The 13,978-nt window shown below is 38.3% G+C and overlaps 1 protein-coding gene across 1 annotated transcript in view; it reads right to left on the reverse strand.

Annotated features, from left to right (window-relative positions):
• GNPAT (glyceronephosphate O-acyltransferase) overlaps positions 1–13,978 on the reverse strand; it is a gene marked incomplete in the record, with an annotated part of 1,227,276 nt that overhangs the window by 215,871 nt on the left and 997,427 nt on the right. Inside the window, 1 exon segment of the mRNA XM_044063684.1 lies at positions 6,184–6,277. Coding sequence (XP_043919619.1) covers positions 6,184–6,277 — 94 coding nt within the window.

Raw genomic sequence — 13,978 nt, forward strand, 5'->3', positions numbered from 1 at the left:
GACAAAGGTACTGTTTTACCTACACGCAATTTAAATGATTGGTTACACCAGAAAATCAATTTTAATGATTTTGCTAATGGAGCTCAAGAAAGACCTAATAACGCTCCTTACAAAGACAATTTAAATAAATTGTATAAGCTATTACATAAATATAGAGTGCTAAATATAGAGAATATGTATTTGAATGAATGTATTTCTTTGAACATTGTTCCCAAAGGGTTAAAGGTATTCAAATACCCTAACAATGTCATACCAGGCTCTGATTTTCATTTGGATCTTATGGATATATTTAACAAGTGTGGTTTAGAGATGTTGCAGCTCATGGTTAGAGAAAGCAGTAGAATTCAGAAAGAAGTTTTTAAGGAGATAGAGGCCTTAGACAGTGCGATTACTGGTGACCTTATGTTCTCTATTGAGGAGGAGAAGGCCAAATATTTTAACATGAGGAAAGAGATAGACAGGAATATAGATACTTTAGTGGAAAGGAAAATTAAAAAAAATGGAAAGAGATATATTGGAATATAAGAACAAAACAAGTTACCCTAATCCACCACTTACAAAATACATGCAAGAAGGTTCATATTATAACAGTAAGTTTTATAATAAAAGTGACTTTGAACCCATAGTTATTGCTGATCTTCAGAAGAAGAGGTTTTATATGATGAGGAATTTCCCCCATTAAGAAGATCCGAAAGGATCATGAACAAACAGATAGTAAGGGAAGAGAATTTTCAATGGAAGGGGGGAAGAAGGGGAAGAGGGAGGTACTAAATATACCCTCTAATTTACCCACTACCCCCCAGAATTTCACTCTATTACAAGAGAAGGTAGTAAATGGACTTATTGCAACTTTAATATTTATAATTTCAGCCCTTTGGAGCTTCAGAAAGGGCATTTTCATTTGCTCTCCAAAGGGCTTAAGTTCATACCATCCACCAAGGGAGATTTAGCTAAGGCTTTGCTTGAAATAAAATTATTTCTTAGAAAAATTAATTTAAAAATGCTTTTAACTAATAATCCTATACTATACAATAATGTTAATCTGAAGCGTAGGTCCACCTACAACCCTCCTTTAAATCCATATCTCAAGAATCTAGAGAAAATTCTAGAGAAAGAAATTAGAAATGATGAATTAATTGGAAGAAAGTCATTTAACAATTTAAATCAGATAGAAAAACAGATCCTTGAAGAGTTAAAATTAGACTCTAATTTAAGAATAATGAAACCGGATAAAGGTGGGGGCATTGTTATTATGGAAAATATAGAACATGAGAGTAGGATGAACAAAATACTCTGGGATGAAAACAAATATCAAGCTACATCTAGAAATGAGATCAATATAGCTTATAACAAAATAGACATTTCTATAAATGAAATGTTAATTGATGGACTAATTAACCAAGACACCTATAAGTTCTTAAAGACTGAAAAGCCAAAAGTTCCCATCATATTCGGTATACCTAAAATCCATAAAAATATATCAGATCCCTCCCTTAGACCAATTGTTAGTGCAGATGGATCTAAGACCCATGCCCTAGCTAAATTGGTGGATAATATGACTAAAAAATGATGGATAAATAGAGAACATATACTTAAAGACTCTTGGGACCTACTGAATTCTCTGGCAAACTTTAACAAAGTAGATAATATGATTTTTGTCACCATAGATGTTATCGATCTGTTCTCCTCAATCCCATATTCTGAAGGAAGTAAAATGTTTGAAGAAATTATTTATGAGGAAAAGAATTTCTCCAATAATGATAAACTTCTCATTATATGGTTAATGGACCTAGTATTGCAGAATAACTTCCTTTACTTTAATGGGGAATTTTACAAGCAAGTTCAAGGTGTAGCTATGGGGGCAGCCTGTGCCCCTACATACGCTAATTTAGTATTGGCAAACTGGGAGGAAAAATATATTTTGAATAGTGAATATAATTCCTCCTGGATTATGTACCGTAGGTTCCTTGATGATATAGTTATTTTCTGGACTGGAGATGAGAATACATTGCATTCCTTTCTAGACTACATACAAAATACTAGCAGCTTTTTAAAATTCACATACCATATTTCCCCCAATGTCCTACAATATCTGGACGTAGAAATTTATAAAAAAGTAAATGGAGTAGAATCCAAAATTTTTAGAAAACAACTCATTGTAATTCCTATTTACATTTTGAAAGTTCACATCCCCTTCATGTTAAAAGGAACATCATAAAAGGACAGTTTGTAAGGGGATGTAGGATGACTAGTGAAGAAGAGGCATTCCTTTTAGAATGTGATCTACTAGAGTATATGTTTCGGAATAGAGGTTACCCGGATGATCTTATACATGTTACCAGAACAGATGTAATAAATGGCAGAAGCAATAGATTTCTACCAATTATTAAAGGGGGTAATATTAAGAATAAAATGGATAGAGGAATGCATAATAGTAATAATCAAGGTAACTTTGAGTTAGCTCTCACACTTGAATATAATAGTATGAACAATAGAATAAGAACTATATTCAACAAAGAATGGTACAGATTTACTGAATTAATGGACCTAGATAAAGAGAACCAATATTCAATTAAAACTGTGTATAAAAATTCCAAAAATATTAGGAATATACTTGAAAATAAAAGAACTATAAATGCCCTAGACAAAAGAAGAAAAGGGACATTCAAATGTGGTAGGTGTTCACAATGTACAGCTATCTCCAATAGTAATGTTATACATATTAATAGCAGAAATAGGACCATAGTAAATGATAAATACTATTATAACTGTGATTCTATGGGCCTAGTGTATTTTGTTTCCTGTAAACACTGTCAATCCTTTTATGTGGGAAAAACCGAAAGGAAATTGAAACGGAGAATTTTTGAACATTTTAATGATATAAAGAATTGTAAGGAAAGTAATGCTTTGTATAAACACAGCTTAGTATGCAAAGAAGCTAGTTTTATATTTTCAGTAATTGAGCATACCGAAAGGGATATCAGAGGAGGACCCTGGGAAGAAAGACTGGAGTATAGGGAACTTTGGTGGCAAGTGACCCTAGAAGCATATAATACACCAGGTCTTAATGAATATACCAGCATCCTACCTCTGTTAAAGCTGAGGGCAGCTAAATTGTAAAAGAATATATTTATATATAATCTCTGTTTATATTTAATGATATATAGGATTTTTCCTAATACACGTTTTTAAATGAATTTTTTATATTTGAATATGTAGAAATTTGGAGTTCAAGGTCTTTTTTATTTTATTTTGTTATCTTTTATATTCTTATAAAAAACTTTTTAAGGTGAAAGAGCTGCAATAATTGTAAATGGCCACTTGATGGCAACCTTTACCATTGGATCCATGTATTTTTAACATAAGTTTTAATATGAGAAGTTTTTTGAAAATAAATTTATTGATTATTTTAGATATCACAAGCCTAATATGAAGGAATTTTATATGATATTTTTATCTAATATAAAGTTTTAAAGTGATGTGCAATAATCAGTTTAGTTTCAAACTGTATTTAATGATATTGATTTTTTAAAATGCTTCAAACGCCCTGATTTGGGTTTAATTGTATTAATTAGTCCTAATTATCTATGATATATAAGGACTGGGCAGACAGCTGCATTTTTATCTGATGAAGTGCGGTTTGTAAAACGAAAACGCAGTTTTGAAAGAGCGTTAACACAGTTTCTTGGCGTGCATGTTTTTGGAGTGTACTGGTTTTTTCGTCTTTTGGACTAATAAAATCCAAGGAAATTAAGAAGATTTTCCTGTTTTGTTCCATATTTTGAGGATTTATTGTTTTTTCACCGTTATTTCTGGCTTCGTGAGTTTATATATTCCTTCAATGGTTCATTTATTTTAATCACCTTTGTACATTTGATTTTTTCCTACTAAATTCTCTTGAAACAAAGCTGAAGATTGAACTGCTTTGTGTTGAACAGCTGTAGAATCCGTCACAGATCATGTTTTCTCCTCACCTTTTCTGGTTGATTTTCATTCAGGTTTTCCATATTTGTTCTTTGCTGACAGTGTACTTTATAGCTAGTAACTGAATTATACCCAAAAAGAGTTTCAATGGTAATCCTTTTTCTCAGTTTCTGTTTTCAGACTGAGAATGCTTAAGTTAAGCTGCTGACCAGTGTGCATATATCTTAGAAGTTCCTGTGTATGCTTTTCTGATATAAAATATGTACAAAATAAATATGGACTACAATCTAAACTGCAAAAGTGACTAGAAAGAATTAAATATTATGAAGTCAACTCACTCTCTTACCCTAGCTTGGTGATGTCATGGTGTATGACGATACGAGGTAGTACCATCTATGCCAGGGAGAGTAGGGCAGTGCATGCATAACATATGCTGGTGTGACTGCCTGGAGTTCTGTGGGGAGGGTTGTGCTGTTTGGCTGTCACACTGACTTGTACAGATGCTTGTGTTAAAAATGCATCAACAGTGGGTCCTGCTGGACAGAAAAGAGATACACATGTACGTCACACAGTATTACTACAACTGATTAAATGTATATGATCTAATAGAGAATTCTTGAAGGGAAGAGGTTAATCTCAGTCCAGCTAATTTTGAAAAATAGGTTGAAAATTAGATGGCTTGGTTTAGGCATTAAAGATTTTACCTTACAGGTCTGATTGCAGCCAGAGACAAAAATGTCTGAGAAAATCAGGACTAGGAATCCTACTGTGTAGTACTAGGGATGAACTAATTGCTACCCTGGAAAGGTGGAAGTTTTTGAAATTGTTCTATAGCTTTCAGATGCTACAAAAGATCTTAGCAAAGCTCTGGATGTGTAAAGTACCAAAGTCAGTGACCGGATGTGATGTCATTCTATAACCAGCACTAAAATGACTTTTTAGATATTAGTGAGAGATATGAAGGAACTCTTGCAGCAGCACTTTGTTTTTCAGAACCTAATAGGAAAGATCTCTCACAGATATCTTACGCAACCACATACCTCATCTTGCCTTGCTGTAGTAAGTAACTTAACTAGGGAACAGTAATTCTTTAGTCAGTCAGGAAAATATAGCAAAATTAGTTAAGTATTGTTTTTCCTGCATCTGTGAGAATCTACCCAACTGCTATTTTTATATCTTCTGTGACTGAAACTCTGGTGTTTATTGTAACTAGATACTAAGTATTCTCATGTTTTCAATTTTATTATTTATTATTAAATATTTTTATACCTTTCATTGTGGCTGGTCTTTTAAAGAATACTTTTAACATCTAAAGTGTACTTATGCTTATTCTAGTGACACTATGGTTGCTCCTGAAAGCCTTGCTGCACTGGTCAAACTCTACCATTTGTATTAGTATTAATTTTACTCAGTATGTAAGAGCCTTAGAATAGCTGTTTGGTGGCAGCATAATTAACTTACAGTCTGGGCAAAGGGGGCACAGCTGGTAAATCTGTGCCTTTCCCAGGTGTGTGCACGTGTGTGTGTGAAAATCAAATATCCAAGTGTGTGTGTGTGTGTGTGTGTCAGCTACTTGAAACAGGGACACAGAGCTCCAAAATGGTCAGTGAGGGGTCTTGTTTGGGGCCTGGAGAGAGAGAGTTCATCCCCACGTCTGGAGTGTGTTCCCTGTGTTCTCTTAAGGGAAATTGTGCTTGGTGTAGAGAGCTACATCTGAAAATACCGTGTGCATCCATTTTTGTTCCTAGTGGCTGTCCCTCACTGGTGTCAGTGGTAAGGACCGAGTCTTCTGGATTATGGGACCAGAGTAGGGACCATCACAGAGTGCATATGCAGAGTCTGTGCACGCACTGAGTGCTGTAGATGAATATCTTTGAAAAACTTGTCAATAAAGAGCTTTCAGGAAAGAGATCAGTCATGAAGTATGACATGTTTATTACATACTTTGTCCAGGTAGTTAAAAAATCTGCTTCTGTTATTTCACTCTTGCCCATGCTATTGTACTTGCATCACACCAAAAAAGGGTCTGCTTCAATGGTACTTACTGGTTAATGACATAACAAATAAACTTCCTGATGCTACCTTACAAAGTAAGACATCACAAATATTTATATGAGAAGCAATACAGAAATTCTACACTTATTGCAGCAAATGTTGTGCCTGTAGGATACTTGGCAAATGGCTTTGTAAGCAGCATTAGATTTAATAAGAAAAATTTAATACAGCTCAGTCAAAACTCAACACCCACTTGCTACTTACATTTTCAGTTTATGAAGACTACCTTGCCGCACCAGAGCTGCCATGGCATTTTTCTGCATGTCAGAAGAAAGCACTTCATAAAATTTCAAATAACCTAAAAAGATACAGAATATACTTATATGCAATATGATGATTTTGTTTTACAAAAGAATATCTTAAATACATAGAACTTTCTAGAACACATGAAAAGTTAATGTGTAATCAACTGTGTTAGCAACAGCATCAGTCCAAGAACATCCACAATGATCACTTAACTTTATTTCTGTAAAATATACAAAATTGTGTGCATTTGTCCAAAGTTAAAAGGGGATCAGAGTTATAAAACCTTATTTATTTTTTGAGTATTTTCAATGACGCAAAAAAAAAAATCCTGAAAAATGCAATACAGTTTCAAAATGTATTGGGAACAAGCAAATGCATAAAAGATCTGCCTGGCAAACATTATCTTGTGCATGTTAAGCCAAAAGTTATAAATACACACAAAAACTGTCATGTATATGTGGGAATAACAGCTTTCTATCATAATGGCTACTCTGTCTATATTAACATGAAATATAAATGGCCTTACAGATATAGACAAAAAGCAATAAGAACTGAATTATATTAAGAAATGTTTGGATAGAAATGAGCATCTGATCTTGACAAAAAGTATTTCAGGATGGACATTTAGCAGAATATCAGGATCAAAACAAAAGCAGAGTAATAATACTGACAGCTATGGGGTTTGCCAAAGTGACAGATGAGGGAAAAAAAGACAATAATGGCATATTTGTGGTAGTAAGGGTTTACCAGCAAGATAAGGTAATTACCCTGGCAAGAAATTATATTCCACAAGAAATTGCTATTAATGAGCTTAAGAAAATAGGGAGAAATAATCAGCTTAAAGCAGGGAATATTACTTACGAGTGGGAAATGAAACTTGGTTTGTGATAGTGAAGATGAATCAGGGAGGCCTATAAATGAAACTTTAACAAAAAAGGATAGATTTCTCAATACATAAATGAACACATTTAATACTGAAGATGTGAATTCAGTACTATACAGTCAGTCAGAATTTACACAATATTACCCAAGATACAATAACTGTGCTAGACTGGATAGAAATTATATTTCACAGGAGCATGTATGTTTAGCGACAAACTTTTACAATCATCTGATAACTATTTCAGATCACCAGCTGATAAAGATGAAGAAAGTTGCAGGGCAATGAAATAAAAAAGAATAGTGGCACTTTCTTACTTACTGTTAAAAAGAGAGGAATTTAAGGAATGGATAGTGGAAATTATTTGAGAGTTATTAGGGAAGACAGAAATGTTTTCAGAATGCATACCTAAATGAGTGGGATAAAATGACAATGGAAATAAAAAAAACAGAAATAAAAGACAGAGATATGGGAAAGAATTAATATGAATTATTTACAGGGGCTGATCACCTGGCGGTGTATACCTTGGCTCTAGGTGATAGATTAGATAGAATAAGGTATAAAAGTAGCTTTTTTTTCACGTTTTAGATTGGAAAGACTGCTCTGAGTTGTATGGAATAAGAGAGTAAATAAGTATCTAGGTAATATTATTCTGAAAGGGGAGGCATGACGACAGTACAGATGTTAAAGAACCAAAAGTTATTTAACTAGGAGACAGAAAAAGAAGCAACAGTGAAAAATGTTTCTTTCAAAGTTAACCCACGTCTGGACAAGGACCTACATCTGTCAAACAAGATCTGAGGTAATGCTGGGCTTTGCAGGAGATTATGGGTGAGGGAAGGAGCCTGAGATTGTGATCCAAAGTTTTGAGTGGCTGAAAACAGACCCAAAGACCCAGCCGCTGAGGAATGGATGGAAGAGAACGTCAAATCAAATGATGAAACCAAAACTTTGAAGCTTGTTATTATGGAAACAGATAGCAAGATAAACGTGGTGTAAATGTTACTAATCCCTTTAGTTTTATATACAAGTCTAGTGTGTTTTTATCAACCAGAGGAGAGGTTATCAACATAATTAATAAAGAGTTGAAAGAATTTATTTGGGAGGTGAAGATGGCAAGAGTTAAGTGGAATAAAGTGATTTTCCCCACAGAGCTAGCTGAGTTAGGATTACCTGGTTTTAAGGAATATGTAGTAAGGCTGACATACATAACATGAGTAGAAGGTTATAATTAAAGTCGAAATGGATGATAGAGGACCGTTAAGAACTAAGGAGAAAGAAAGATCTCCGGTGCATATCCTTAAGGAGAATAACAACCATGCAGAATATTATATTCATAAAGTACAGAAAGCATTCTAATCACTAAGCCAACACAGGAATGGGGAAAGGAGATTTTACCAATAGGAATGACTGCAAGAAGGAGTATAGGAAATAGACAAGATGGGGGTCAAAATTTACTTGAGAAAAGTAGCAAAGTAACCAAGATACTGGGAGAAAACACCAGAATGGGAAATTTAACAGAATGAGATTAGGTCAAGCAGAAGTCTGGACTGCAGGTTTCAAACTGCCCTCCCTAACAGTGATTGGTACCACAGTGTAGGCAAACAGAAATGGATATGTGTGCGCTAAGTGAAAGACCAGCTCTGGTAAAGTTTTAACTCAGTCTAGAAAAGTAGAACAGAAGTTGCTATTAAATAAAAAGGTAATAAGGCATATAAAATACAATACTGATAGAGTCAGTCAGATGTTAGAAAACACTGAGAAGAGATAATGGAAAGGCAATATATGAAACAGCAATGGGAAGATGGACGTCTGTATGGCACCCAAGTATGCAAAAAAAAGTACATAAGGTTTAGAAATAGAAGTTATGTCCTTACCATAACGTTCCATGTGGAGTGTTCATCTCGCCTTTGTTCTTACACCTGGGTTCGGAGCCGATCCTCGGCTCCGTGTCGCGCTACAAAGCTCTGCATCGAGAAGAAGCTCGAGACCAACCTAACTCCCACAATCCCCCTCTGCCTTTACCTCAGATCTAGTTTGCAAGCAAACCAGAAGTCAACAGAGAGAATAACACATTCATGCCAAGAACAACATAGCTGAAAAAAAAAATATATATATATATATATATATATATATATATATATACATATATACAACAACTGCTTAAGGCAGAAGCAGGAAAAACCAAACCAGACACCTAAACTGGACGTTCTTCCTGAGGGTGGGAGGGTGGGAATGTAAGAACAAAGGCGAGATGAACACTCCACATGGAACGTTACGGTAAGGACATAACTTCTATATGTGAGAGTGTTCAATCTCGCCGCTTGTTCTTACACCTGGTAGCCCTAGCTCCATGTTCCTGAGGAACTCACGGAGAACGTTCCTGAGCACAGTGGAACCAAAGGTTGCCCTGTCCCTAGAAATCCTGTCTACTTTGTAATGAGTAATGAATGTATGTGGTTTAGACCAAGTAGCAGCCGCACAAATAGTGTCTAACGGTAGGCGGGCTGCATGAGACAGGGATGTAGATACTGATCTTGTAGAGTGTCCTTTGGGCTTGACAGGTAAAGTTTGCTCCGAGGCAGTATAAACAAAAATAATACAATCGGAAAGCCATTTGGAAAGGGTTCGTTTCGTAACTGCCATACCCTTCTTGCTGTCTGCAAAGGCTATAAAAGCTGGTCTGTTTTCTATGATCTTTTGTTCTATCCAAGTAAAATCTGAGTTGTCTATGAACATCTAACTTGTGTAACATGTATTCCAACTTATTGGAGTGGTTTTTGAAAAAGGTGGGGAGCTCAATAGACTGATTGATATTATTAATGGAGCAAACTTTGGGAAGAAAAGATGGATTAGTGCGAAGAGATACTCTATCAGGGTGAAAAATCAAATAAGGGTGTTTAACGGAAAGAGCTTGAAGCTCCAACACCCGTCTGGCCGATGTAATAGCCACCAAAAAGAGGGTCTTCCATGACAAAAACTTCAAAGGACAGGAAGAGGCTGGTTCAAAAGGTGGTAGCATCAGTTGAGATAAAAGAAGGTTCAAGTTCCAAGGTGATGTAGGACTTCTAACTGGAGGTCTAATATGGAAAGATCCTTTTAGAAAGGCCTTACAAAGTCTGTGAGCCATAATAGGAGCCCCACTTTCTTCCACATGAAAGTTTGAAATGGCAGCCAATTGCACTGTCAAAGTGGCAGGAGAAGCTCCTTGGTGGAACAGTTCGGTTAAAAACTCCAGGACCCTATTTAGAGGAGCTATCACGGGGTCCAATTGATGTGTATTTGCCCAGTGCACAAAGCGCTTCCATTTACTAGTGTAAATTTTCGTAGTGGAAGCTTTATGAGAAGCCACCAGGACATTTCGAACTGCAGGGGAAAGAAGATCAGACCTGGCTAAGAAGGGAAGCGGAGCACCCAAGCTGCTAGTCTGAGGGAGAGTAGCGACGGGTGGGATGCCCCTGACAAGTGGGTCAGTAGATCCGGCTCCGGGTCCAGGATCCAGGGTTCCCATTCGTGTGCCAGAAGAAAGGGAAACCAGATTTGACGAGGCCAGAATGGGGCAATGAGGATAATTGTCCTTTGCAGGTTGTTGGCTTTCTGTAGAAATTTTGCAATCAGGGGAACAGGAGGAAAAGCGTACAGGAGACCCGGGGGCCAATCGTGAACCAGAGCGTCCCTGGGGACTTCCCCTGGAGGGGGTAATAGGGCAAAATAGCTTCTGCATTTGGCATTCATTGGAGACGCAAACAGATCACAGGAAGGCTGGCCCCACTTGCGAAAAATTTCCTTCACAACTGATTGTTTGATGGACCACTCGTGAGGTAACAGGATGTCTCTGCTCAACCTGTCCGCTATGACGTTGAATAACCCCGGGATGTGCGTTGCTATCAGAAAGCGACCCGTGGACTCCGCCCATTGCCAAATTCTCATGGCCTCTCTGCATAGTTGATAAGACTTGGTTCCACCTTGTTTGTTTATGTACCATACTACGGACATGTTGTCCGACTGAACTGCAATTGTCCCTAGAGGAAGGAGGGGAGCAAAGTGTTGCAATGCTAGAAACACTGCCCTCAACTCTAGAACATTGATGTGCACATTGTACTCCAAATTGGACCATTCGCCTTGGACTGTCTGTCCCTGAAAGATGCCCCCCCCACCCTATCAGGGAAGCAACCGTGGTCACCGTAGCTGTCGGCGTGGGTAGCACAAATGGTCTTCCGCTGGAAAGATTGCAAGTCTGAAGCCACCAAGCCAGGTGTGATTTGCATATGTTTGTGATGTGGATTTCGTGTGTCAGGGGTAAGTGTTGGAACGACCATTGTGCAAACAGTAGCCATTGAAGAACTCTCATGTGCAGTCTTCCCAAGGGTATCGCAATGAGAGAAGCTGCCATGAGACCCAAAACCTTCAGAACCAGCTTTGCTGGGGAATTTCTGGATAATAGAAGAAGAGAAAAATGGTTTTGTAGGGAGGTTATCCTTTCTGGAGGAAGTCTTAGGATTAAGCAACGCGTATCCAATTCTGCTCCTATGAATGAGATATGCTGTGATGGCTGTAGTAAAGATTTTTCGAAATTTACGGAAATTCCGAGATGAACACAGAGTTGAAGTGTGTAATCCCTGGCCTGAATCAGTCGACGCTCGGTGGTGGCAGAAAGGAGCCAGTCGTCCAGATATGGAAACACCTGGAATCCCAGGCGCCTCAAGTGAGACGCTACCACTGCCATACATTTGGTGAAAACCCTGGGGGCTGAGGTCAGACCAAAGGGCAGGGCTCGAAACTGAAAGTGACTGGCTCCCAGCCGGAAGCGCAAGTGATCCCTGGACGCCCTGGACATTTTGATGTGGTAGTATGCGTCCTTTAGATCTACTGAGCACATCCAGTCGTCCTTCTGTAAAAATGGAAGGATCGATTGAAGCGTGACCATCCGAACTTTTCTTTCTTGATGAAGGTATTGAGTTTGCTTAGGTCCAGAATTGGCCTCCAGTCCCCTGTCTTTTGGAACTAAAAGAACCTTGAGTAAGTTCGAATCCTCTGGTCCGCTGGGACTGGTTGGATGACTCTTTTCTAGCAGCTTTGAAATTTCTATAGCTGCAGGGACTGCAGATGGGCGGAACATCTGGGAGTCTTTTCTGCGGAATTGCCGGCAATAGGAAGGGAATTTTGTAACCTCTGGTAACAATGCTTTTTACCCAATTGTCTGATGTAAGACTTTGCCAGGCCTGAGGGTATAAAGCTAAGCGACCCCCGACTGCCTCCAGAGCAGGACAGCTGGGCCTCCTCTCAGGAGTGCTGGAAAGGTTTCCCGGGGAGTGTATCCCTGTCACCTTGGTTTTTGGACCCCTCTGCCGCCAGGGTGACGTCTTCCACCTCTGCCCCCTCCTCTGCCTCTAGAGGGGGCATCACCCTGTGTGCCTGGGAAAGAGCCTTGGGGTTTTCGAAAAGTACAGTTTTGTACCTACCATAAATGTAGATGTTCGAGGATCCACATTGCTGCAGTCCTAACTATTGGGGTAGTCCGCTGTCCAGTCGGCCCGAATACCAAAGTATATGGCTGACGTCGGTCAGGGTGCATTAGACTGACGTCAGTACGTCAGGGTACTAATGCGCATGACCGACGTCATATCCTCAGTCTTTTCTTGCCCCAGATGTCAGAAGACCCTAAAAAAAAATAAGGCCAAAACCAAAAATACCAAACATACCTGCACCAAAAATATGTACAATATATACAAAGGTACCAGAATATAATCTCACCTACAGAACCACCCCTAAACACAGAGGGGCAGGAGGGAGGGTAAATTGGACTGCAGCAATGTGGATCCTCGAACATCTACATTTATGGTAGGTACAAAACTGTACTATGTTCTTCATTCCACATTGCTGCAGTCCTAACTATTGGGTAGAATCCCAAAGCAGAGGTAAGGGAGGCTGGCAAATCATAAGGAAGCAGGAGCTGATAACACGCCTTGCAAAATAGCTGTGGCAAAACCAGCCCTAGACTTAGAGTAGAGAGGAAGGTGGTAATGCTTAGAGAAAGTATGCACTGAACTCCAAGTAGCTGCCTCCAAAATATCCTTAGTTGCCACCCCCCTTAGAAATGCTGTTGAAGTGGCAGTAGCCCTAGTGGAATGAGGCCTAATCCCAGCTGGAACCTCCTTGCCATGATGGGAATAACAAAATGCAATGCAAAACCCAATCCACCTAGAAATAGTTTGTTTTGACACAGGCTTGCCCTGCGAACTCAAAGCAAAAGAAACAAACAACTGCTGAGACTGCCTAAAATCCTTAGTCCTGCTTAAATAATAACGCAATTGCCTGTGTACATCTAAGGTGTGCAAAATCTTTTCCCCTTTATTTTGGGGATCTGCATAAAAAGTAGGCAAATGAATAGTTTGGTTTAAAGCCACACTAGAAACCACTTTAGGCATAAAGGAAGGATTAGTGCGTAATGATACCCTATCCTTATGGAAAATCAAAAAAGGCTCAACCGCCATAAGGGCCTGCAACTCAGAAACCCTTCTAGCAGAAGTAATGGCCAACAAAAAAGCAGTCTTCCATGACAAGTATTTCAGTTCAGCAGTAGCCGAGGCTCAAAAGGTTGTAGAGTAAGTTTCTCCAACACAAAATTGAGGTCCCAAGCAGGAGTAGGAGCTCACGTGGGGTCTTATATTCTTTGCCCTCTAAGAAATTGCTTGAACAAAGGATGTGAAAACAATGGTGGGTCACAATCATAGTGAGCTGAAATTGCTGCAGCATGAATCTTAATAGAAGAGAAAGACAAACCTTTGTCCAATAACTCAGTAAGATATTGAAGAGCCACACTCAAATTAGGCTCAGAAATCTCCAAATTCTTTGCTGCAGTCCAAAATAAAA

Source organism: Protopterus annectens, chromosome 1.part0 (assembly GCF_019279795.1).
Source record: "Protopterus annectens isolate FY-2018-M chromosome 1.part0, PAN1.0, whole genome shotgun sequence".
In the NCBI taxonomy this organism is placed as follows: domain Eukaryota; kingdom Metazoa; phylum Chordata; order Ceratodontiformes; family Protopteridae; genus Protopterus; species Protopterus annectens.